At 38.8% G+C, this 25904-nt stretch overlaps 1 protein-coding gene across 1 annotated transcript in view; it reads right to left on the reverse strand.

Moving 5' to 3' along the window:
• Positions 1-6453: 6453 nt before the first annotated feature.
• Positions 6454-25904, reverse strand: part of kctd16b (potassium channel tetramerization domain containing 16b) — a 94739-nt gene continuing 75288 nt past the window's right edge. Inside the window, exon 2 of the mRNA XM_085174152.1 lies at positions 6454-13351. Within this exon, the coding sequence (XP_085030278.1) occupies positions 12888-13351 (464 nt within the window). The 3' untranslated portion in view covers positions 6454-12887. The remainder of the gene's footprint in view (positions 13352-25904) is intronic.

The following is a 25904-nucleotide window of genomic DNA, read 5'->3' on the forward strand; positions in this document are numbered from 1 at the left end:
GACTATCTGTCAATCTCATGTTGCCTCTTCAGGCTGCGCCCAACTGGGCTCCATGGGCTAAGACCTGGCTGCCAGCCACCCTCTCTTGAGTCCCTTTCCCAAAGCCTAGCTAATTCAATGAGATGTTTTTATATCATTTCTTTCATTTTATGCATTATCCCTCTCATCTATTACTACCAAATGTATACCACTAAGACACATAGCACTGACATGTAACAATTACAAAAACAGTTCTAAAAGCACCAACTTAAAATTTACTGATTTTAACAGATCAATGCTGACATCTAACTTCCTGATATTGCTAATCAAGTGCATTGATTTGAATAATTTAGTGATAAACACTTTTAACGGTTCTCATAACTGTACGCTGGGTGGTTGCAAATGAAGGAAATGTCATTTCCATTACCAAATCCCAACCCCAGTCCATTAGCCTGTAGTTGCTCAGATTGATGTGTAAATTATAGGGTGAAGTGCTCAAGTGTTAACCATATCTGCAGCGTTGGTGCTGTGTGAATGAAAACATGATTATTCTTTTATGCTACTGAGCACTCATAACTGAAACAGTTGAGTCAAAATGTAGTTTGAGTGGACTTGCAGGGGCGTGAACATCATCAGGCCAGTTACACCCTTTATGCATCAAATATCCACTGCAACTTATAAAAAGAACTGTCCACCATCTTCTTGGAGTCACTAGGTGGGGAACAGTTGGGTGCGCCATCTGGTGATTGTGTTGTCCTGGATGATCTGATATCGTCGTGTTGGTGTTGTTCCCACATCATCATGAAAATGTTGTTCCAGGTTCAACATTGCAAGTGACCAATCATATTGTTGTGACGTTATTCTTTTGCGCGCCAAGCCATTCGTGCATTTATGAAATTCCAATGTTGCAAGGATAATATCAATTCTGCTTACCGTTTATTAAACGGTTACAGTTACGGTTAGGGTCAGGGTCCGTTGATCAGCGGACAGAGGCGGTTTCTTGCAGCTTAAGTACAGTTTTTTGTTTTACGGCGGCTTTTCCCGAAGTCGCAAAAGTATGACGTCACAACATTCTGATTGGTCACTTGCAATGTTGATCCTGGAACAACATTTAGTATGATGATCTGGGAACAACACCAATACGACAATATCAGATCGTGCGTGTTGTCCTACGTGGGGACTTTAGCACGAGAACTGAAAGATTGAACTGCTGCTCAGCAGACAAAGTTCTCTTTTCAGATGAAAAGAAAATTGCCTCTTTTTGGAAACTCATGGTCCTAGTCTGTGGTGATTTAAGGTGAGTATATTTTAGAGCACTTCTATCTGCTGACAACTTTTATGGAAATGCCTATTTTTTTTTCCCACCAGGAATTAGCACCTACCCATGGTCTTAAAAGTACTATGAAATGGTTTGCTGACCATGTAATTACTGTGCTTAATTGGCCAGCTAATTCACCTCACATGTAACCCACAGAGACTGTATGGAGTATTGTCCAGAGGAATTTTTATATTAAAAAGTATAATCACCCAATGGAAAAACACAGACGACCTGTATTTGTGTTTCACTCTCTGCAGCAGCTTCAGCCTGCTCACTCCATGTCATCCTACATTGATACAACTGATGCAATTCATGGTAAAAGAACTCCAACCAAGTACTGAGTGTGTAAATGAACAAGCTTTTCAGAAGTTGGACATTGCTGTATTGAAAATATTTGACTGATCTTAGAAAATATTCTAATAGCCTACCGTAAGGAGGTAGGAAAATCTCAGAAATATTATTCTTATTTTGTTACTTATTCAAATGACTTCCTTAGTCTTCCTCTTGGATGAGAAATGAAACGTTCCTCCCACCGATTCGGTTCATCCAGATGAACAGAATCAACTTTCTGGGAGGAGCTATAAGACACAGTCATCTAAATTAATGTGGAAAAAACAAAACAAACAAAAGAAACCTTTGATATATTTCACTTATTTACAATGAACATAGATTATATAAAGTTTTTAACCTTTTGAATTTAATTGTGAAAATTTTTCCCAATTTTCTATTTTTTTAAGACACGTATGTAAATTGTAGCTAGAGAACAGCATGCTACGTTGTCGTTGTTTCAGTCGATTTACATGGTCAGCATGAACTTAACAGCTCTAAAATGTTATGTGTTATAGTTACTGTTACCAGTTGACATTCCGTGAGTTTGCTTTGTGACATTCCTGGAATGACAAGACCTCAAAAAATCTTTGGCTTACTTCAGTTAACAGAGATATAGCATTATATGTCTATTTACTAATCTTGTCAGTGTGATTGCAGAACCATGACACAGCTGAAGCTGGATCAGCCTTTTGTGCACAAAGACTTGTACCATTGTTTGCTCCACAATGCTTGGCAGTGTGCATCATTCAGCTGTGTTGCTGAGAAAATCATCCCGGCTAGTGGCAACAATGGCGATACATACGGCTGATCTGATTGCCGCGCAGGAGCGCTCGCTTTCATCTGTAATGCTGGAAAACAGATCATGTAGCTGCAGCTCTTATCTTAAAGATGGATACTGACAGCCAACACAGGCTTTGTGTGCTTATTCCTGCTTTCTCCCCTAATCTCTATATTCTCTTATGCACCTCTTGCTCATTGCTGCTGTTCTCTTCCTCATTACGTTTCTCTTCCACCTGTCTCTACACGTGCTTCATGTGTTAGCATGCCTTCTCTACCTGTAAAGTGCTTTTTCCTATCAGTAAGAGCTAGTATTTAGTTATTTTGTCTCCTTATTTCCTCTTCTCCTTTCTGTCTTTATTCCTTCCCTCTATGCAGACATCCAGACTACTCATTTTTTCCCATCCTCTAACCTCTCCCACTCTTTCCACTCATTGCCTCGACCTCATCCTGCTCCCTTTCTCACCTTTCATCCTAATTCAATACCTATCCCTCTCTCAACACTGTTTATCACCTCTCCCTTACACTTCTATTCACACCCCATCAACCCATTTCTTATTTTATCTGTCTCTTTATCGCAGACTTTGTCCAGCTCAAAGAGTCACATGCAGACCCCATTCCCTGATCTTGAGAAGATAGCTGATCCCACTGATGCTATTTTAGGACCTGTCATGCATATTCTCCACCCTCTTCCTTTCCATGGAGAACTGGCAGCCACAAAGAGAGACATGAAACATGCATTCTTCCCTCCCAGCCAGACATTTTCCTTCTGACTGTGACTTTGAAATCAGTATAATTAACTGTATTGTCCGGGGGATGAGCTAGTCTGGCAGAAATAGCAGATTTGTCTCCATATGCCTTTTGGAAATAGATGATTTAATTGTCTTGAAGTTTTGTCAGAGGACCTGAAGTAGGTAGAAAAGAAGTTTTTCGAGTTTTTTTAATGATTTTTTTTAACATTGCATATCTACATCCTTCACTGAGTACATAAAGGTCACCATAATTCTCATTTCCTATAACTGATTAGTCTCTGATCAAACCCCAGTCGGCACTCTAAGAACTAAATCATCACTATAATAGACATCGGCTGCATGAAAGTCCCCATAGTGCAATTGGTTACTTTATAAAGATTGGGAATATTACTGAGGACAGAGACCTTTACATGATGAAGCACACAAACTGCTTCTATATGATAACTGAAAACACCATCCAATTTTTCAGTTCCATTTCATTTATATGGTACCAAATCACAACAGCAGTTGCCTCACGATGCTTTATATTATAAGGTAAAGACCCTACAATAATGATAATAATGTAAAATAAAAACATAGTTGTGCTAAAACACTGTGCTAAAACATTGTTGTGCTAAACATTGTTGTGCTAAACATTGTGTGCGTGTGTGTGTGTGTGTGTTGTTACTCACCTGTCATTTAAAGTCCTGACTTGCCCAACTCAAGCATTGTCAGGTTTCTTGCTGATCACTGGCATGCTTGTTCAGCTCCTTCAGATGTCCTCATTAGCCTCATAGCACATGTTGTGTAGTGGGATGTGTACCTGGGTTATGGGTTTTTTGTTTTCTTTACAGCATTTTTGCTTGTCATAGTCTTAAGAGCACAGGTGAGAGCATTAAATATGACTGTATTCTAGTTGAATCTGAAGAACTTTAGGTATGGTATGCAGTGAGCCCACTGTCATGGTTTTCCTGGTATACATGAAGGAACAAAACCATCAAGAACCATTTGCTTTCACCAGTAATTTTTCTACTTTGACATATCAAAATGTCAGGTGTAAAAACAGCTCAATTAACAGGGCAGCTATGGTTCAGATGGTAAAGCAAACCATCTACCAGTAAATTGAATTTATCCCTGGTTCCTACAAACCATGTGTCAAAGTATCATAGTGAACCCTGACTTGCCATCGGAGTGTGTGTGTGTGTTAGCTAAAAGTGCTAAGATATAAATATAACCATATGTGTGTGATTGGATGACTAGGACTTTGGGCACTCAAACTGAATAAAAATGTGCTACATAATTACCAGTCCATTCGTATTGGTGGTTAAGCTGATAATTTTTTCTTGACAACACCAGGATAAGTAATGTAATTTATCAAAATCATAAAAAAAATCATCCTTTTGGGCTATATGTAAATCTTTTCTGCAGCTTTGGGACAAAAACAACTTTATATACTAGTCAGTAAATAGTGTTTAACAAATGGAGTGGAGTTAATTGAAATTTTTTCGGGACTATGGTACGATACTATATGTAGATTTGTGCTGTTTGGTGTCAAGTAGAAAAAAGAATGCATTGCACACAAGCAATGGATTTTTTTTTTTCAATCCATTGTGGGTCTTTAGAAATAGTGCATATTAATATTAATTTTACTCTTTGCCATTTGCCTCCAAATTAAATTATAGAGTAACTCCAGAGAGAATTAGTTCCACGAGTTGTTTTAGTTATCACACTGTAGAAAAAATAGTTTACAGAACTCCAGACTGGGTTGTTATCAGCCTTTATTAATCCCATATACATGACCAGAGGCATCTTTCTATATCTTGTAGTGGAATTATTGAGCATCATTATCGTCTGTTGTAATCAGGGGTTAAAGTGGGCTGGAACATTTCAAAGACATTCTGGCACCTTCAGTTAATGACCAATTAAATCTGATGGGCAGGTTAATGCATATTACTGCGGAATGAGTTAATTTTTCATGTGCTGCAGTCTAGCTTTGCTTCAGTGACAGTATGGAGATTCTTGTTCAGTAATATGAAAATAACCCCATCCCACAGTCCACATACACCCTCATCGCCCTTTTCTTCTCCTCCCTGTGAATGTTTCATGGTGCAGATATAAAAAAAAGTTACTTTCTGTAGAGAAAAGGAACAAGCATCAGTGGCGTCGGATTTTAAAATCAGATACTGGATCTATATGCGAAGTGTTGCTCAATTATGTCTTCGTGAGAAGTCCTGCAAAACTAACTAGACTATACAAATGTTCTGTTATTTAAAGGTTATATCAAGATGTTGTAATGTTAATATTAGCAGTATGAGTGCAAGTTAAATTGATTAGTTCACAGTACTTTGGTGAAGTTTATAGTAATATGTTATACTGGGCTGGTCGAGAGCAGCTGTGGTGTTCATGGTCAGTGTTAGTTTACATCAAGGGTAGCCAAAATCAGATTATATTAAAGGTGATGAGTGCAAATAAATTCACTCATTAAATTCTACCTTTTATACTAGTTTTAGTATAAAAGCCACAAAAGCTTGTGAAGCATCTGCTTATATCTTGTTGAATTCAGCTAGCTAAACCCACAAAGAACAGTGACTAGCAGCTTGGGTCAAATGATCACAGCCTATACGCAAAGTAAAGCCTACAGGAGCTCACAAAGCAAGATATTATGTGACTTTCTAATCAACTTTTCCCACATTGCACCAGTGCACCAGATTTTATGATACCCCAAGCTGCTAAATCCCACTTTAACTCCTGGTTATAATGAGTGATAAATGGAAAGCAAGACAAATTATATGAGTGACAATCTCAGGTGGTAAATACTACAGGACGCTGGCAAATGGAGCTTTGTTCTGATGCCTAAATCTCTCTAAATAGACTTCTCTTTAGCTTAGAGTGACAAAAAGTGAAAAGGAAAGAACAAATGAAGCAGGAATAACTCGCAAATAACTCGTGTGCCACTGTCAATAGCTCAACTATCATTAGGTAGAAAGAAAGCATCACCTACTAGGCCTCCTGGGCTGATAACATTTATAGCTCGTTTTCAGAGCTAGCATCCAAACGCCCTGCAAAAATGTACAGCAAATCGGGGTGATGCTAAAAAATACTTTTAGTGTGATGCCACTGAAATGCACATAAGGAGCTGCTGGCCACTCAAGTGCTCATCCATGAAGCTTTAATATCAAATGAATACTGAAGATTTGAATATATCACTGCTGCTTTTAATAATGCCACAGAAGCTTATGAGAACCCAAACAAGTGAAATGTGCTGAAAACGTTGGACTCTGTAAGATTTTGAGAATAAATGAAACTCATAGAACACTGTACAGAATGTCTGGTTTATTGGTTGTACTCATACATTTTTAAAATTACTATATGCTTCGTATCTAAAGACTCTCAGATGAACTGTACTGTCTCTAAAGGCAGACATAAGTGACGCCTTGAATACAGAGCAACTCTCACCAGCAGTGATTGTTTGACAATTCAATCTGATGAACTCTGAAAAGTAAATCTATAATTTATATAATAAAGACTTTCGTAATGCCACGGTTACTAAAGCAGGATTTAACCTTTCAGGAGAATTTGTGGTGAAGTTTTATTCCATGAGCTATGTGCTCCTGATGAGAGTTGCTTTGTTTTGCCAGAGCTCAGTCAAACTGCAGTTTAGTTTTTATTTGATAATGTTATACACCGGTGGAGGAACAACAGACACTATCAACACAGTTGTGCTTATCTTTTTTCGTTTTTTTCTTTTTTTATATCAGTTTTTAACATAATCTTTTTCACAAGAACAGACTAAGTCAAATCTGTTATAAGTTTTGTATACCAACATGCTCACAATGCTTCTGAACCATTTTTTCTTTTTTTATTTTCATTTGTTGTTGTTCTGTATGTGTGCGTGTGTGTGTGTGTGTGTGTGTGTGTGTGTGTGTGTGTGTGTCAGATCAACATACATCAAAACCGACACCCCTTTTTGTTTCGTACAGTATCTGCCGGGTCTGCCATGTTGTATTAGAATATTATGATATTCTTCGCGATTAGCAGGCTTATAAAGGCAGAAGGAAAATAAAAAGAACTGCAGTCATGTACACAGGCTTCACTTCACACAGGCAAGAAAATCACAAACCATAATAGGTGCAATCCAAAATAATCTCAGTCAACAAACATATAATCAATTCATTCTCCCATCCTTTACATACGTCTGTCTGAAAACAAGATTGCAGTCATTCTTTATCAAAAAATTTACATTTCTACTGAACTGAAAGTCACGTCTTGTGCTTCGAAGATGAAAACTGACCAGACAAATCTACAAAAACAACAAATGCTTGAATAATGACAGACACCTTATTTGTGACTGTGATCTACGTGTAAGTTAATTAACTTTCTTTCATTTAAAATACTTTCTTGCGTGTGTTTCTGTATTACATTATATTTTTTTGTAAATTGTGCAACAACGTCTTTAGTCTACTCTAGAAGGCCACCAGGTGTCTTGGTATATGTCTCCCTCTTTGTCCGTTCAGCAACGTTTCGAATCACAGCTTATGAAAATCTGTGCTTGGAAATGCTCTTAGGTTTTCATGACAGTTGACCTTGTTGTTGAATGATCTCTAAGTAAGAAAAAAACAATGTTTTTAAACTGATGGGTAGAGTCAAGCAAACAGAATCCATAAAGTCAACTTATTTTTGCACTTCAGCGTAGCTGAATATGGACAGCAAAACCCAAACTATTGCACATATTAAAATATATTAAACATATTAAAAAAATACAAACAATATGCTAAAAACTAAAAGCTAGACCCTCACATTACACATATACTATGTTTGCTCTTGTGTTTTAGTTCGATGATAATTGTACGAGCAATTAAAAACACACAATTTATGGTTAAATGTGAATCAGTCTTAAGTATGCTACCTACTCTAAAAAATTTAAATCAGCCAGACGCAAAACTGTTTTTCTGTCTATATGTATGCATGTACGTTTGGTTCACACCAAGCAAACATATACAAATATTTATACATAAATTCTCTCACCTATGTATGCCGTGAACTGGCTTTGTACTCAGCTAATCTTGGATCGCCTTGCATTGATTAGCCAGACTATGACAAGAAGTCGTGATCTTCAGCTTTATCTTCTGGGTGTTTACGTCCACATGAAAAGAACAGTATCAGAAATTTATGGTACGATCATAAACCTTTCCAGCTCACCCCATACAACTCAAATGCTACAATACCTGATTTAAAGTTGACATTTTTCCACCTTTAAGGTCATCTCCTTAGTTCCAGTACTGGTTTTAGATCACTCCTTTGACTCTCCTATCTGACCACTTGCAATGTATCCTGCTGTGAGTTCACAATGTGCCAACATCAAATCAATGTCATTAATCAAACACACAGTGTTGACGTCTTAGGTATGCTCAGAACTATGCTCACCCTTTTTTAACATTGATTGGGTTTTGTACTTTGTCCACCGGGGTTAGACGGCATTGAGTTTTAACAAGTTCCGCAGTGCTGCCCAAACGATGATCTATAAGCTCAGCCAAATTTAAATAGGGGATGGTTTGAGAATGCCAAGGTTGTGCTAAGGAATTGTGGGATCGTATGTTTGAATCTATAATTTTTAATCAGTGTCACCCTTTTTGTCAGGCTTTTAATGCAGTAAACATAACGGCTTGATAGGTTTTATCCTAAAATTTACCCGAAAAGAAGCCACACTATCAACTCAAGTCCTCAAATTACAATTATTAGTAAGTGGTTCTTAAAGGTTGCCAGGTAAATCTGTCGCAACGATGATGTTGCACTTAAAATCTCCTTGTGGTTGCTTTGGTATCTCATATATTGCTGCAGTAATGATGCCTACTTTTCTGCAAACACTCACTTACTACTAGCCGAGTGCAAATGGGAAACAGAGAACGTACAAATAACCTTTAAGTTATGCCTCACTGCTGCAGCTAACATGTTTCAAAAGGCACAACTTTTAATTTGAAGGCAACCATCTCCATTTTTACTTTGTGTTGCACTTTTCACAGTTTCTTTCAGCACTCAGAGATTATTTGGCAGGCATTTGTAAACAAGTCAGCATCCTCCATGCATTCATCTGCTAGCAACCAAAGCAATTGCAAGGACGTTTTCAGTGGCATATCATATAGCTCTTTCCAACCAGTTTCACCTACCAACCTCTATCATCTGGACTACCCACCAGTCTGGTATTACACATTTTTCCCTAAAAACATGCTTGCTAGGGTGTTATTAAACAGGCTGTAGGTCTGCATGACTTGGGCTTTAGCAACTAATTTCACAGCGACTGCCATCACCCTCCAACAACCATTTGCTAGTCCGAATTTTTACCACATATAGGCCCAGTAGTTACCAGATGGTCACTGCCCCAGGTCCCAGTCACACAGCCACACGTTTCTAGGCCGTGTGAGTGGGACCTGAGACTACCATGACCCAAGACCTACTGGAGCAGTTTCTTGTGATCTTCAGACTGTATATTCTTGGGGGGGGAAATCCTCCTTGCATCCTCCTTGTTTTGCTTGGGACAAATGATAAGTCAAGAACATAAAATTCTTTGATGAAAAGTCTTTTGTTGTTGTTGTGTGGGTTTAGAACTACTGTCCTGCTGCATTTTCCTGCATCTGCTAAAGGGTATTTATACACTGTTCTTCTGAAATGGAAAAATGAATGTAAACACCCTCAAAGTACTTTTATAGTCACTGTTTCATTTCAAATCAAGTTCAGAGCCAAAACAGCAAAAACATATAACTATTCTAACACTCCATTGTATTCTGGTTGAAAATCAGCATCATAATCGTCAGTGATTGTGACACAGATGAGTGTACTAGAGAAGTCCATTTATGACACTGTTGTTTGGAGAAAAAAAAACAATATAAATATGAGATCTGTTATAGATATATCTTATATTTCCCTAATCCCTGATAGCCCAACGCTAAATGACAAAACAATAAAAACAATAATGGCTGTATTACATTAGTGTCAGTCTACTGCACATTAAGAACAGAGTAGCAGCAATGCCTCATGGATTTGCATGTTATATACAGAGAGCATAATACATTTTTCTGGTTAGGTATGATTTATGGTGTTTATTTACATATGATATGTAGCCTGGATTAACATATTTCAACTTCAACGAAAAAGATCAATGACTTCAAGATGAAAATGTAATATTCCAGTAATGTAGAAAAATAAATTATATTACTTGTATTGACATGAGGAGAATGATTGGTTTATATCTAGCACCTATTGCAACCACTTACTCTATACTATAATGAGCTTTAGCAGACATATGGTTATGACTATCCCTGGCACTCTTACTCCCACTTAACTTCTCTCACAGGAAACACATTATATGGGCAGAATAAGTGCCCGACGGTGTATTAAATTAAAGGGCATTTGATAAAAAAAATAAGTGTAATAAAACATTTTAAATCATCCTTCTTATTAACATATCAGGGATTGTTTTAAATTAACTGATCTTTGACAAGTATACATTATGCATATTTTATTCTTAGTTGTGTGTGCTTTTTTTTCTTGCTTTGCAAAAAGCTGTGATTGTTTATAGATCGCACTCCTCTGCACTTTTATAACCCTCAATGATAAATACAAGTCCAGCCAAGTTTGTGTAATATAATTATTTTCATTTTCACCTCTGTTTTAATATATATATGTGTATGTGTGTATATATATAATTTTAATCAAAAGGTCAATCTGAAATTTCAACAATATAAAGAAACTCATTTAGATGTATAGCTTCCTAATGCTAACATCTTTTATCACAGCTACCCAACTATTCAGAAGAACTGTGATTTTATTGAATGCCTTGACCAACACATGTACCAATTTATCAGCTACTTCCTCATGAAGGAAAATACCTTCATGACAAAAATAGAATAATTCTGTCTCATAATCAGAAGCCTTCTCATCGATGTGAATCCCACCACTTTTCATACATATCTACAAAAACAGTGATATATAGTTATCAACTCTTCTTTTACATTTGCAGTTAGTATTGTAATAATAATGAACTAACCTGGCAATGAAAAAGTAAACAGCAGCTTTAAATGACCAATAACAATATGAAATCTAAAGACAAATGCCTTATAATTGCACCATCAGTGAACGTTCCTGTGCTTTTGCCATTGCTGTCCATCATTAATTTTGCACCCTGACATAATTTGTATATGACTCTGGCAGTAACTTTTTATTCAGCAAGGACTTTGAAGGAATAACAATCATCTTCCAGGGGATATTAACTCATGTTTTTAAATTGTGTTGCTTTAATATAGCAGTTGACTGTCTACACTGCAATACATCCCGCAGACCCTGACAGAGCCAAGTAGTAGGTAAATGAATACATGAATAATGACTAATTTTGACTGAATAGAAGAGCAGCTTGTCTTTGTCAGTAACCCAGGAGCTTCATTAGTAATTGTAAACAAGAGTCACATCTATCAGCTCTATCAACAGACTCTATCATCAATAACTATTGATTAGCTTGTCAACAGTCAGTGTAGAAGGCATCTGTCTGTGTTCACTGGGTAAGCAAATACAGCAGTCCCCTTTCATCCTTTCCATATTTATTGTGCCATATTAAGCGTAGTTTAAATGACACTGTGCTTGATTGCTCTGTGTGTCAGTATGTGAATAAAAGTTTGACTGCTTTGTTCATTTTGGAATGTAATTATGCTGCAGTGAATATGATTTTCAGTACATGGGAAAAAATGTGTATGTGTGTGCTATATTTTTATTGAACTTCACTGAACCTCTGGTACCTTCACTCTTCTGCTTCCCCTTCACACAGTAATGTGGGTATTGCTCTACATCTAACCAACATTGTGAAGATCTATGCAAGAGTTACTTGCTGATAAAACTGTGCCTACACCAGCTCGGAAGTCTCAAGAAGTTGTTTAAAAGTAATTAACCCAGCTTTTCATGCCATCCTGTCATTAGACATTTTTGCGTGCATTTATAGTGAGAGCACTGTTGGAACAGTATGAAGTGTTTTTGGGTCCCAATGTGGACTTATTTGTGACCTCTAGGCCACCCGGGTGCAAACAGACACAAAACACGCACACTCACATAAACACACACATCTAAGGAGCTTGGAAAGAAAACCTTTCACCTTTCATCCAAGAAGCTTCTTCAGTTTGACACTTTTCTTTCAACCTCCTTAGATTACCATGACCTGGATGACTGAGAACCTTCACAGACATAAACACATACAATCACATACTAGACCAGTGCTTATCTGCTTTGACTAAAACCGTGGATCTTGCGATGGTTTTTCAGTGAATGATGACCGATTACAGCATGTGCAGTCCAGCAGCCATCAATAGCCCCAAGTGTAGCCATCAGCAAGCCTTCTGGTGGTTGATCATTTCATGGACATTGTCTTTATCCACTTGTATTGGTCCTCTGGGATAAATTATTCAAAGTTCTGAAGGCATTCAGTAAGTTACAGCACACCTACAGTACATACAGTAGGCCTAATCTACATAAACACACATACAAAGCCTACTACCATACATACGTCAATAATAGAACAGTCTCTTGTTTCTTTATCATTCCTTCGAGCTTCTGTTTAGACTCTCAGCGCACTGGCATAAAAGTAAGGTTTCTTCCAGAAACTTGATTTAAATAAGTTTAGTGTTCTTTCCCCTTTGTTGCAAAATTTATGATCAAAAAACACTTGAACTGATTCTTGGCCTCATGTGTTTGCTCCTTCAGCTGTGTTTCCTGCCTCAGAGACGATATTTTCTCAGCAGGTCAGCCTGCCACATGTACTTCCTCTCGGGGAACCTCTCTGGGATCTTAATCTTGCGGAAGTCTTGAATGCACTTTTCCAACTCCTCCTCAACTGTGAGCTTCTCTTTTGTGGGCCTCTTCTTGCAGCTGCTGGTATCACGGGAGCTGGTTGTGAGAGTGCGCAGCAAGTCACTCTTGCGTCGTTGTTCAGACTGCTGGACCATGGTGACAGGGCCCTTTTTCAGCGGCCTGTCCAAGGTTTGGACATTGGCACGGGGATGCGACTGGCGACTTACTGGGCCACAGATGACTGTTCCCTGGGGAGAGCTGGCCTCTGACTGGCTCTCAGAGCTAGAGGTGGAGAGCTCATTAAAGGAGGTGCCGCTCTCGCCCTCGCCGTCACCTTTGTGGTTCTTGCAGCAGCAGTCACATGGAGGGGACGACCAACGTGATGGACCACCTGGAGAGAGAGGGAAGCAGAGCGGGAGCTAATATTAGATGCTACTTTTTCCACCTTTTCTTTTCTTTTAAGACCAATCATTGTGAAGAGAAAAATGAGACAGTGGCACAAAGAGTGGCACAAATTACAGAGACAGGAGAAGAAAGGAAAAGTAACAAGCGCTACAGACAGACAAAGACGAAAAGTCAGCTAATGCCAAATGGCAATCACATTAGGACAAAGTGACATGACATCAGGGACAGCTGGCTGGCCTCCAGTCATAGAAGTGAGTTGGCTGACTATGTGACAAGCTTGTATTGTTCAGAGAACTACCCTCATAGATTCCCACTGTCATATGAAACAAGTGGAGGAGCTAAAGCCTTTTGAAAACAGACAATGAAGGTCCAGATTTACACGTTGTAGCCTACATGTATTCATACTAAAACAGTAGGAAGAAGAGCCAGGACAATAAACAATCTTCTACACTGCAAATATGTGTGTAACTGAGGAAGAAAAAAAACCAATGTGAGCAATGGTCAGTTTTAAGACAAACAAATAGCAGATTGCACAAGTTTGATTCCCCTGAAATGTGTAGTCTTATTTGCCATCATACTGTATTAATCTCTTTAACAATGAAACCAAGGGACAATGCACAGTTGTGGTTAGTTTAAACAGTGAAAACCACAATTAAACCAAATTTATGTAGCACATTGGAATCAGTGTGAGCCAATCTACATCAATAAAGTACAACTTGTATGTATTTCAAACTGGTGTATTTCCCTCACAAATGAAAATAGCAAAAGTTATTCCAATCCATAAAAACGGAGAGAGAAGTCAGTTTACCAATTATAGGCCAATATCACTGCTCCCACAGTTCTCAAAAATTTTAGAAAAGTTATTTGTTAATAGACTTGATAAATATATTGAGAAGCATAATCTCCTAAGTGATAACCAATATGGCTTTAGAGTGAAAAGGTCCACTTCGATGGCAGTGATGGAACTTGTAGAAGGGATATCTAATGCTATAGATAATAAGGAATATACTGTTGGTGTTTTTATAGACTTAAAAAAGGCGTTTGATACGATTGATCATTCTATATTAATGAATAAACTAGAGAGATATGGCATAAGAGGGTTAGCATACAAGTGGATGAAAAGTTACCTGGATGACAGATATCAATATGTCGAATTCAATAATGTAAAATCTAAGCAGTTGAAGGTAACTTGTGGTGTTCCTCAGGGCTCTGTGCTGGGCCCTAAATTATTTATATTATACATAAATGACATATGTAGCATTTCCAAACTGTTAAAATGTGTATTGTTTGCTGATGATACTACTCTGTATTGCTCAGGTAAAAACCTAGAACAGCTTCTGACTACAGCGGAAAAGGAGTTAAATATATTAAAAAACTGGTTTGATGTAAATAAGTTATCATTAAATATAAAGAAAACAAAATTGATTATTTTTGGCACTAGACAAATGAAAAATGTATCTAAAATCAGGGTTAATGGAATTGAAATTGAAAGAGTGTACGAAAATAAATTTCTTGGAGTGATAATTGATGATAAGCTGAGTTGGAAGTCTCATATAAACCATGTGAAAACAAAAATGTCAAAAACCATTGCTATTCTCTATAAAACAAAGCATGTCCTGAACAAAAAATCATTATACACACTCTATTGTACTCTGTTGCTTCCATATATGACTTACTGTCTGGAGATATGGAGTAATGCATATAAAACGAACACTCTTCCTATTTTCAAGTTGCAAAAAAGAGCTATAAGAATTATAAACCAATCAAACTATATAGAACCAACTAACATTTTGTTTATTAATCTGAATACCCTGAAATTTTATGATTTAGTTGAATATAAAATGGCACAGATAATGTATATAGCACAAAATAACTTGCTTTGCCCCAGTACTCAGAAGCTGTTCAAAGTCAGAGAGAGTCAATATGACTTAAGGGGAACAGATTTCTTTAAAAAAAACAAGATAAGGACAAATATAAAGCAGAGATGTGTTTCTGTTAGAGGAGTTAACCTGTGGAATAGTTATGACAGTGATTTAAAAAGGTGTAGTTCATTTTCCTTGTTTAAAAATATGTTTAAAAATAGAGTATTAGAAAAATATATATATCAAGAATGAAAAGAGCAAAAAAAACAAAAACAAAAAAACAAAAAAACCTCTTGATTCTTTTGCTTTGATGTAGTTACTTATCTAAGGTGGAAAGTTTTTTGTTTTTTTGTTTTTTTCTTGTTTGTTTGTTTGTTTGTTTTGTTTTTGCTTTGTTTTATTATTTGCTTCGAGCCCTGTGTACAGGAGCTGCATGCTAAAAGATCTTTTGTTAAAAGGGTTGGCGTAATAAGCAAATGCTTCAGCCAATACCTTTTGATTAGCCTTGTCTCATGCTTTCTTGCTTTGTGGTAGATCTTTGTTCTGTCTTCACTGAGATATTTGAATGCTAATCAATAAAAACATATCACTCAAGACACATTGTATACTGGTTATATTCCTATATAAAAAGGAGATTTTACAACACAACACCAGTTTAGCTCAGCGGGTTAGCAGGTGCCCATCTGCTGTGTGGCCAGAGACCAGCAGCCTGGGTTTGAGTCTGACCTGTGGCCCTTTACTGCATGTCTTCTTTACTGTCACTATCCAATAGTGACCAAAAAATAATATTAACCTCCTAAGACCCAAACTCTTCCATGGCATGCGTTTTTAATTTCTCTTTGATATTTGGGTTGATTGGGACCTGATGAATGTAAAACCAAAGTTATACCAGATTTTTTTTTTCCTAATTTTTGTTTCTAAGAAAAATGAGAGCCACATATGAGGATATTCATTTAAAATTTCAATAGAACAGTTGCAGTATAATTTTCTCGTAAGTGGATGTCAGGCCCTTGTAGAGCAAGATTTAGTATTTTGGTCTAAATAACCCAAAATGTAATGTTCACATATGTGGACGCCAGGTCCTAGAAGGTTAAAAAAAATAGGTTGTAAGAATCTATAAAGAAAATTCTACTTTAAGTCAAAGTTTTGGCCTGACTCTGAATGCAAGCAGTGATTTTGAAGGTGAATTTCTGTGTATATAGATGGCAACAGACAACAGATTTTTGGTGATTTATGATACTTGTTTTTTCCATTATCTCCAGCGGACTGCATGTAATGGCAAACTGCAGACAGTTATCAGACTGACACCGTTTTATTGCCATTTTATAATTGTCTTGATGCACATACAGTGGGGCAAAAAAGTATTTAGTCAGCCACCGATTGTGCAAGTTCCCCCACTTAAAATGATGACAGGGGTCAGTAATTTGCACCAGAGGTACACTTCAACTGTGAGAGACAGAATGTGAAAAAAAAATCCATGAATTCACATGGTAGGATTTGTAAAGAATTTATTCGTAAATCAGGGTGGAAAATAAGTATTTGGTCAATAACAAAAATACAACTCAATACTTTGTAATATAACCTTTGTTGGCAATAACAGAGGTCAAACGTATACTATAGGTCTTTACCAGGTTTGCACACACAGTAGCTGGTATTTTGGCCCATTCCTCCATGCAGATCTTCTCAAGAGCAGTGATGTTTTGGGGCTGTCGCCGAGCAACACGGACTTTCAACTCCCGCCACAGATTTTCTATGGGGTTGAGGTCTGGAGACTGGCCAGGCCACTCCAGGACTTTCAAATGCTTCTTACGGAGCCACTCCTTTGTTGCCCGGGCGGTGTGTTTTGGATCATTGTCATGTTGGAAGACCCAGCCTCGTTTCATCTTCAAAGTTCTCACTGATGGAAGGAGGTTTTGGCTCAAAATCTCACGATACTTGGCCCCATTCATTCTGTCCTTAACACGGATCAGTCGTCCTGTCCCCTTGGCAGAAAAACAGCCCCATAGCATGATGTTTCCACCCCCATGCTTCACAGTAGGTATGGTGTTCTTGGGATGCAACTCAGTATTCTTCTTCCTCCAAACACGACGAGTTGAGTTTATACCAAAAAGTTCTACTTTGGTTTCATCTGACCACATGACATTCTCCCAATCCTCTGCTGTATCATCCATGTGCTCTCTGGCAAACTTCAGACGGGCCTGGACATGCACTGGCTTCAGCAGCGGAACACGTCTGGCACTGCGGGATTTGATTCTCTGCCGTTGTAGTGTGTTACTGATGGTGACCTTTGTTACTTTCGTCCCAGCTCTCTGCAGGTCATTCACCAGGTCCCCCCGTGTGGTTCTGGGATCTTTGCTCACCGTTCTCATGATCATTTTGACCCCACGGGATGAGATCTTGCGTGGAGCCCCAGATCGAGGGAGATTATCAGTGGTCTTGTATGTCTTCCATTTTCTGATGATTGCTCCCACAGTTGATTTTTTCACACCAAGCTGCTTGCCTATTGTAGATTCACTCTTCCCAGTCTGGTGCAGGTCTACAATTCTTTTCCTGGTGTCCTTCGAAAGCTCTTTGGTCTTGGCCTTGGCGGAGTTTGGAGTCTGACTGGTTGAGGCTGTGGACAGGTGTCTTTTATACAGATGATGAGGTCAAACAGGTGCCATTCATACAGGTAACGAGTGGGGGACAGAAAAGCTTCTTACAGAAGACGTTACAGGTCTGTGAGAGCCAGGGATTTTCCTTGTTTGAGGTGACCAAATACTTATTTTCCACCCTGATTTACGAATAAATTCTTTACAAATCCTACCATGTGAATTCATGGATTTTTTTTTCACATTCTGTCTCTCACAGTTGAAGTGTACCTCTGGTGCAAATTACTGACCTCTGTCATCATTTTAAGTGGGGGAACTTGCACAATCGGTGGCTGACTAAATACTTTTTTGCCCCACTGTAGACACATTGAAGCCAGGAACTGACAGTGAGTGCTCTCAGACCTGGTTCTTATCTTTGAAGTAAACATGTCAACCCTGACTGACAACCAACAAGCCATGTCTCATTGTCAATCATGGCAACAAAATTGCAAGTTTATTGTACTCGGTCATAATAATTTTTGTTGTGGTGTGGTCTACATCCACTTTTTTCCCTGGTGTGACTGTAGCATGAAAAACCCCATATTTAGTATTTCCTCTTTCGCCTTTTTGTGCATTTGAAAGCTCCACAAAGTTACAGGTCCAAAACGTGTAACTTCTCACTTTCTGTCATTGTTTCTGTTGTACGAAGACAAATCTTCATGCACTTTATGAACTAAAATCCAAGTTGACTTTTATTATTATTATTAGTTGTCGTAGTAGTAGTAATACTAGTAATAGTCACCCCACATTTTCCAACTGTTGGAAAATTGTTAGTTAGCGACGCTAGCCACTTTGCATATGGCTAACATTACCTTTAGCTTTGATGGATTCCTGTGAAGAATGCTGCAAAGCTAAGGAGCTATCAGAAACTGTAGAAACTTTAAGATAATTTAACAATGAATATTGACTGGATGTGGGTTATTGTATTTTCCTGCTTTGTTTTGATTTGCTCTAATTTAAGCTGATGTTGTTTGAAACACGTATTAAGAAAATTGTGGAGTTTATTAGTGTTAATAGGGTTAAGCGAGCGGTCTCACATAATTGATCGACTCCAGAATGAAAGCAGTTGCTCAATTTAACCTCTGCGAGAGCGTACAATAACCTGAAACACTCAGGAAACAGAGCAGTGCCACACCTCTCCCTGCAGGAAGCAGCCATTTATTTTTCATGCTAACCTCCTGAATAATTGAACGGGTATCTGTTGCTGATGGACTTCTCTCTGTTTAGCGAAGCGAGAGATCAAAACCCTCGAGGCTAACACACACATGCCCCCACCTCCCTTTTTGATTTTGAGCCCCACCCCTCACCTCCCCTCAGCTCCACACACGAGCTCTGACAGGACTCAGCTTTCCACGCATCTTCTGCTCATCACATTCAATAATACCATTGTTTCTTTTCATGCTGCTGAGCATTTCACTTCAAACAAGATTGTAGAAGACTATAAATAACTCTGCTTAAAATAAATGCCCCCCCTGCTTTTAATACCCTTTATACTCAGCAGCATACTTGGCTTGTTTCTAGACAGCAGAATGGAAAACAATTGATCCATCCAAGATTTGTTCCTTCTATTGTTCTTCATAAATAGTCGCAGCTCATCATAACTACATTTTTGTGAGTATAGTTAGAATAGAAATTTATAGTAGAAGTTATATTTTGCTGTGTATGTTGTAAACAGCTTTGACACTGAATCCAAAGCGCACACACAAATACACTGCTGCCTGCTGTATATTAAACAAAATTCACCTTTCAAAGTCCTTGACAGAAATGGAACACAACACTCTACCAGCAGCGAATCTCTTTAATTACCACTGGCATTTAGAGATTTAAACTTCCATGTGCACAAACACGATGCTATGCACACATTCACAGAAAAGATAGAACATGTGATATTTCATTTCAACTTGCAGTTTTACAGGTATAAACACAATTAGAATGAGATCAGAAGAAATAAAAAAGATGCACTCCTGGCTGCAACGTAGAGGATTTAACCCCATGATAGCCATCTCGTCCCAGCTTTTTTACTGGACACATGAGTTAATTTATGTCACTCTGAGTGAAAGGCTCCCCCCAATCAATGAGATGCAGGCTTGTAATTGGTGACATGAAAAATGGCCTTATACCCTGGAGAATTGTCAAATCTGCTAGTAGCCAATCTGCCTGTCCACATAAATTTAACACAATGGGTACCACTGTTACAACAAATCAGTAAAAGAGCGTGTCGTGTGTGTGTTTGTGTGTGTCCCTGTGGCTTTGCGCCTGTGCATTTGATATATGACATTCTGTTTAATCTTTGGCATTTGGTAATTATATCCAGGTCTATTTAGCTTTTTATCCTGTAAGTCTTGACATTGACATGGTGCTTTAATTCACAGGTATTGTGAGTAGCTATTAGCCTTGCGATCATTAAAGACTACAAGGAGGAATCTGATTTATCACTTTGACTAGCTGCATTTCCTGTCAAAGCTTTTACTTCAGAGAGAAATTGGTTGGCCAAAAAATCTAATTGAAGACATTGCTTATAAGAACTTACAAGAACAATCCAAACCCTGGTCATCAAAATTAAGGAAATAAATTCACGGTATATCTCTTATCGTCATGTGAGCACTGTAATTACATGTAATTACATTACTTTCTCCTTTTTTGCACTTGCTCCTAGCCATTGATTTGTATTACATATGTAAACTACAGGGTGGGCCATTTATATGGATACACCGTAATAACTTGGGAATGGTTGGTGATATTAAAGTCCTGCTTGTGGCACATTAGTATATGTGAGGGGGCAAACTCCTCCAGATGGGTGGTGACCATGGTGGCCATTTAGAAGTCGGCCACCTTGGATACAACTTTTGTTTTTTCAATAGGAAGAGGGCCATGTGACACATCAAACTTATTGGTAATGTCACAAGAAAAACAATGGTGTGCTTGGTTTCAACGTAACTTTATTCTTTCATGAGTTATTTACAAGTTTCTGACCACTTATTAAATGTGTTCAATGTGCTGCCCATTGTGTTGGATTGTCAATGCAACCCTCTTCTCCCACTCTTCACACACTGATAGCAACACCTCAGGAGAAATGCCAGCACAGGCATCCAGTATCCGTAGTTTCAGGTGCTGCACATCTCGTATCTTCACACCATAGACAATTGCCTTCAGATGACCCCAAAGATAAAAGTCTAAGGGGGTCAGATCGGGAGACCTTGGGGGTCATTCAACTGGCCCACAACAACCAATCCACTTTCCAGGAAACTGTTCATCTAGGAATGCTCGGACCTGGCACCCATAATGTGGTGGTGCACCATCTTGCTGGAAAAACTCAGGGAACGTGCCAGCTTCAGTGCATAAAGAGGGAAACACATCATCATGTAGCAATTTCAAATATCTAGTGGCCTTGAGGTTGGTTGGTTTCAACATAACTTCTCTTTGTTCACAGCCATTGACATGTCGAAGAGGTTAACATGTGAGGAGCGGATCGAAATTGTGTTGATATCTGGTGAACGCAGTAACCGGGTCATTGCAGCAGATTTCAATGCAAGACACCCTACGAGATGTGCAGCACCTGAAACTACGGATACTGGATGCCTGTGCTGGCATTTCTCCTGCGGTGTTGCTATCAGTGTGTGAAGGGTGGGAGAAGAGGGTTGCGTTGACAATCCAACACAATGGGCAGCACATTGAACACATTTTACAAGTGGTCACCAGCTGTCAACACAGAGAAACTTGTAAATAACTCATGAAAGAATAAAGTTACGTTGAAACCAAGCACACCATTGTTTTTCTTGTGACATTACCAATAAGTTTGATGTGTCACATGGCCCTCTTCCTATTGAAAAAACAAAAGTTGTATCCAAGATGGCCGACTTCTAAATGGCCACCCTGGTCACCACCCATCTGGAGGAGTTTGCCGCCTCACATATACTAATGTGCCACAAACAGGACTTTAATATCACCAAACATTCCCATGTTATTACGGTGTATCCATATAAATGGCCCACCCTTTGCATCACACTATAAAAACTTGCCACTGTAACTGATCCAAGCACATTGTCACAACCCTGTGAGGTCAGACTTCATTCATATAGAACTGGGTTAATATTTCTGTTAATTCACTGTTAATACCACGATCATTTATGGGGTTTTTTTCCAATGAGTATTGCACTGATTTCCAAGTTTTCTCTGATCTGCAAATAAGAGCAATCTCATTTACCTTAAGTGTGATATCTCAGATGCCCTCAGTCCAATTTTGCATCACCATAGATGCATTTTGACAGTGTGTTCTACAGCTTCAAAATTTACACTGATGGAAGCGTTATAATTAAAGGTCAAGGTTTTAGTGTTTGAAAGGCTAGAGCTGCTACACAAACTGATTTTAATTATACTGGGTAGGAGTGATTCATCTTGTTGCTGATTGTCCCAAAGGATGCTTGCATCCATCACTCGGGTTAAAATTTGTAATTAAAAGTTTGCTTGTTCTTTTTTGCCTGAGGTTGTCTGAACCGTACGAGCTGAGATAAATATCCTTGCATCATCTACCTAATGAGCAATGACCATGTAGAGTGAGTCTTTAAGCCAATGGTGTGACCTATTGTAATGTGATGACATCTGTGCTGTATAACGGGTGACCTTGCATGAGTTGTATTCAACTCTAACCTAATTTCATCGTAAAAAAGGCCAGGTATGATTATTGTCACCTTAGATGAGTTAAGTTAGTAAGACGTTCTCTCCATGGTTACATGAAACTCTTCTAAATGAGCCTCGCTGTCAAAACCTAACCAGAAATTCATGCATTACCACCTATCCCAGCTGTTACAGGACAAACCAGTCTATTTCAGGGTCAGCTGACCCAACATTCATATCTTTAGATTGTGAGAGGAAACTAGACAAAAGTTGTCAAGTCCACACAGAAAGGCCAGCTGGTGGATTTGTGCTATAGACCTGGAGGTGACGGTGCTACCCACATGCCACCAAAAGAGAGAAGAAAAGAAAACATCTTCCATTCAGTGTTTTTTCAATCCACATGAAAATAAAAGCAGAAAATTATACTTTTAACTTTGTTGAGGAAATAATAAAATAGGTTAGGCCTATAAATTAGACTCACTAACAGGACAAAAAGAAAACTACTGACTTTATTTGTACCAAAATAATACAAATTATCTTGTGCATTCTCAACACTTCTCTCACCGTAAAATATGTGAAATGGTGTCAGAATCATGGCGCTGGGCACATCTTAAGGCTGATTTATAAAATCCACTCTTTAGACTCAATTAATTCATGCAGCTGTTGTTTTCACAGAAGATAGACACAGAAATGGAATATGCAGTACAATGTGTAGTATTAGAGTCCAGCTGCACAGTTAGATCAAAAAACAAAATAAATTAAATTAAATTAAAAACAGGTCAGAGAGGTGGCCATGTTACCCAGTATAAACTCATATCCTGAGTTGAGTTTGTGAATTAGAAGTAATCGAGAAAAGGGCCTTGATCGCCAAACAGCTCCAGTGACAGACAGTAAAACTGTTGTGTTATTGAGCCTCTTCTGATTGTGTTAAACTAATAAATCGAAAGCAGAGAAATTTCTGTTATTTCCTCAAAGGTACCTTGGGTTAAAAAGAAATTTGTTTTCAGTAACGCCGACTCAGATATAAGTCACAAAATATTATCTTTAAACCATGCACTCCTTCAGTCAGTTGAAGCATGTGTAATCCATGAGACAATATGTATGTAAATGCTATCTATATTATCCTGTGCAGTATACGTATGGCATTGTGTGAACTAACGTAAGCCTCATACATACATTGCTTCAGGGCTGAGTGCATGTTGGTGTGTGCTTCTGTTAGTGCAGATAGAATTACGTACTTTGTGTGTTAATGCTAATAAGTAACATGCAATATACAGTGGGGCAAAGTTAAGCAAGTTCCCCCACTTAAAATGATGACAGAGGTCAGTAATTTGCACCAGAGGTACACTTCAACTGTGAGAGACAGAATGTGAAAAAAAAATCCATGAATTCACATGGTAGGATTTGTAAAGAATTTATTCGTAAATCAGGGTGGAAAATAAGTATTTGGTCAATAACAAAAATACAACTCAATACTTTGTAACATAACCTTTGTTGGCAAATACAGAGGTCAAACGTTTACTATAGGTCTTTACCAGGTTTGCACACACAGTAGCTGGTATTTTGGCCCATTCCTCCATGCAGATCTTCTCAAGAGCAGTGATGTTTTGGGGCTGTCGCCGAGCAACACGGACTTTCAACTCCCGCCACAGATTTTCTATGGGGTTGAGGTCTGGAGACTGGCTAGGCCACTCCAGGACTTTCAAATGCTTCTTACGGAGCCACTCCTTTGTTGCCCGGGCGGTGTGTTTTGGATCATTGTCATGTTGGAAGACCCAGCCTCGTTTCATCTTCAAAGTTCTCACTGATGGAAGGAGGTTTTGGCTCAAAATCTCACGATACTTGGCCCCATTCATTCTGTCCTTAACACGGATCAGTCGTCCTGTCCCCTTGGCAGAAAAACAGCCCCATAGCATGATGTTTCCACCCCCATGCTTCACAGTAGGTATGGTGTTCTTGGGATGCAACTCAGTATTCTTCTTCCTCCAAACACGACGAGTTGAGTTTATACCAAAAAGTTCTACTTTGGTTTCATCTGACCACATGACATTCTCCCAATCCTCTGCTGTATCATCCATGTGCTCTCTGGCAAACTTCAGACGGGCCTGGACATGCACTGGCTTCAGCAGCGGAACACGTCTGGCACTGCGGGATTTGATTCCCTGCCGTTGTAGTGTGTTACTGATGGTGACCTTTGTTACTTTGGTCCCAGCTCTCTGCAGGTCATTCACCAGGTCCCCCCGTGTGGTTCTGGGATCTTTGCTCACCGTTCTCATGATCATTTTGACCCCACGGGATGAGATCTTGCGTGGAGCCCCAGATCGAGGGAGATTATCAGTGGTCTTGTATGTCTTCCATTTTCTGATGATTGCTCCCACAGTTGATTTTTTCACACCAAGCTGCTTGCCTATTGTAGATTCACTCTTCCCAGTCTGGTGCAGGTCTACAATTCTTTTCCTGGTGTCCTTCGAAAGCTCTTTGGTCTTGGCCATGGCGGAGTTTGGAGTCTGACTGGTTGAGGCTGTGGACAGGTGTCTTTTATACAGATGATGAGGTCAAACAGGTGCCATTCATACAGGTAACGAGTGGGGGACAGAAAAGCTTCTTACAGAAGACGTTACAGGTCTGTGAGAGCCAGGGATTTTCCTTGTTTGAGGTGACCAAATACTTATTTTCCACCCTGATTTACAAATAAATTCTTTACAAATCCTACCATGTGAATTCATGGATTTTTTTTTCACATTCTGTCTCTCACAGTTGAAGTGTACCTCTGGTGCAAATTACTGACCTCTGTCATTATTTTAAGTGGGGGAACTTGCACAATCGGTGGCTGACTAAATACTTTTTTGCCCCACTGTATGGTATACTGATTAGTGCGCATGTGTGTGTTTGTGTGTGTGTATGTGTGTGTGTGCGTGTCTGAAGGAGAGAGGTATACATCAACAGTTCGCATGCCCGCCTTTGGTCATCCTTCAGTGTGTAAGCGATATTGGCCTTGGAACTAATATCTGTACACTGTTGGGCAGAAAAGGGGATTCTGTGTCAGGGCGGGCTCCCATTCAAGTCATCAGAGGTGTCAGGCTGTCAGCTATGCCTCTGGCCAGAGTCACTCAGAACACACACTGCTTCGGGTGTGTGTCTGCAGGAGACGTATTCTATGTGAAGCAGATGATTTATGTGATCTCGTGTTGTTTCTTTTCCGGGCAGGTGGGCAGGAGGTCGGACCAAAGTCTAATGACTGTCACATGGTATTACATGCACACACAAACACACAGTGCTTCCTGACAGGTGCCTGATGTATTAATCTCAGCAGGGCCCTCCACAACTTGTGTTAGCTCTGGCCAGTAAAAAGACTGAGCTTGTCACAGCACACACAGCATATATAAAATGAAATTAATGTTCTTATTACTAATCCATACATTATTTATAATTT

This window comes from Neolamprologus multifasciatus, chromosome 10 (assembly GCF_963576455.1).
Source record: "Neolamprologus multifasciatus chromosome 10, fNeoMul1.2, whole genome shotgun sequence".
Taxonomy (NCBI): Eukaryota; Metazoa; Chordata; class Actinopteri; order Cichliformes; family Cichlidae; genus Neolamprologus; species Neolamprologus multifasciatus.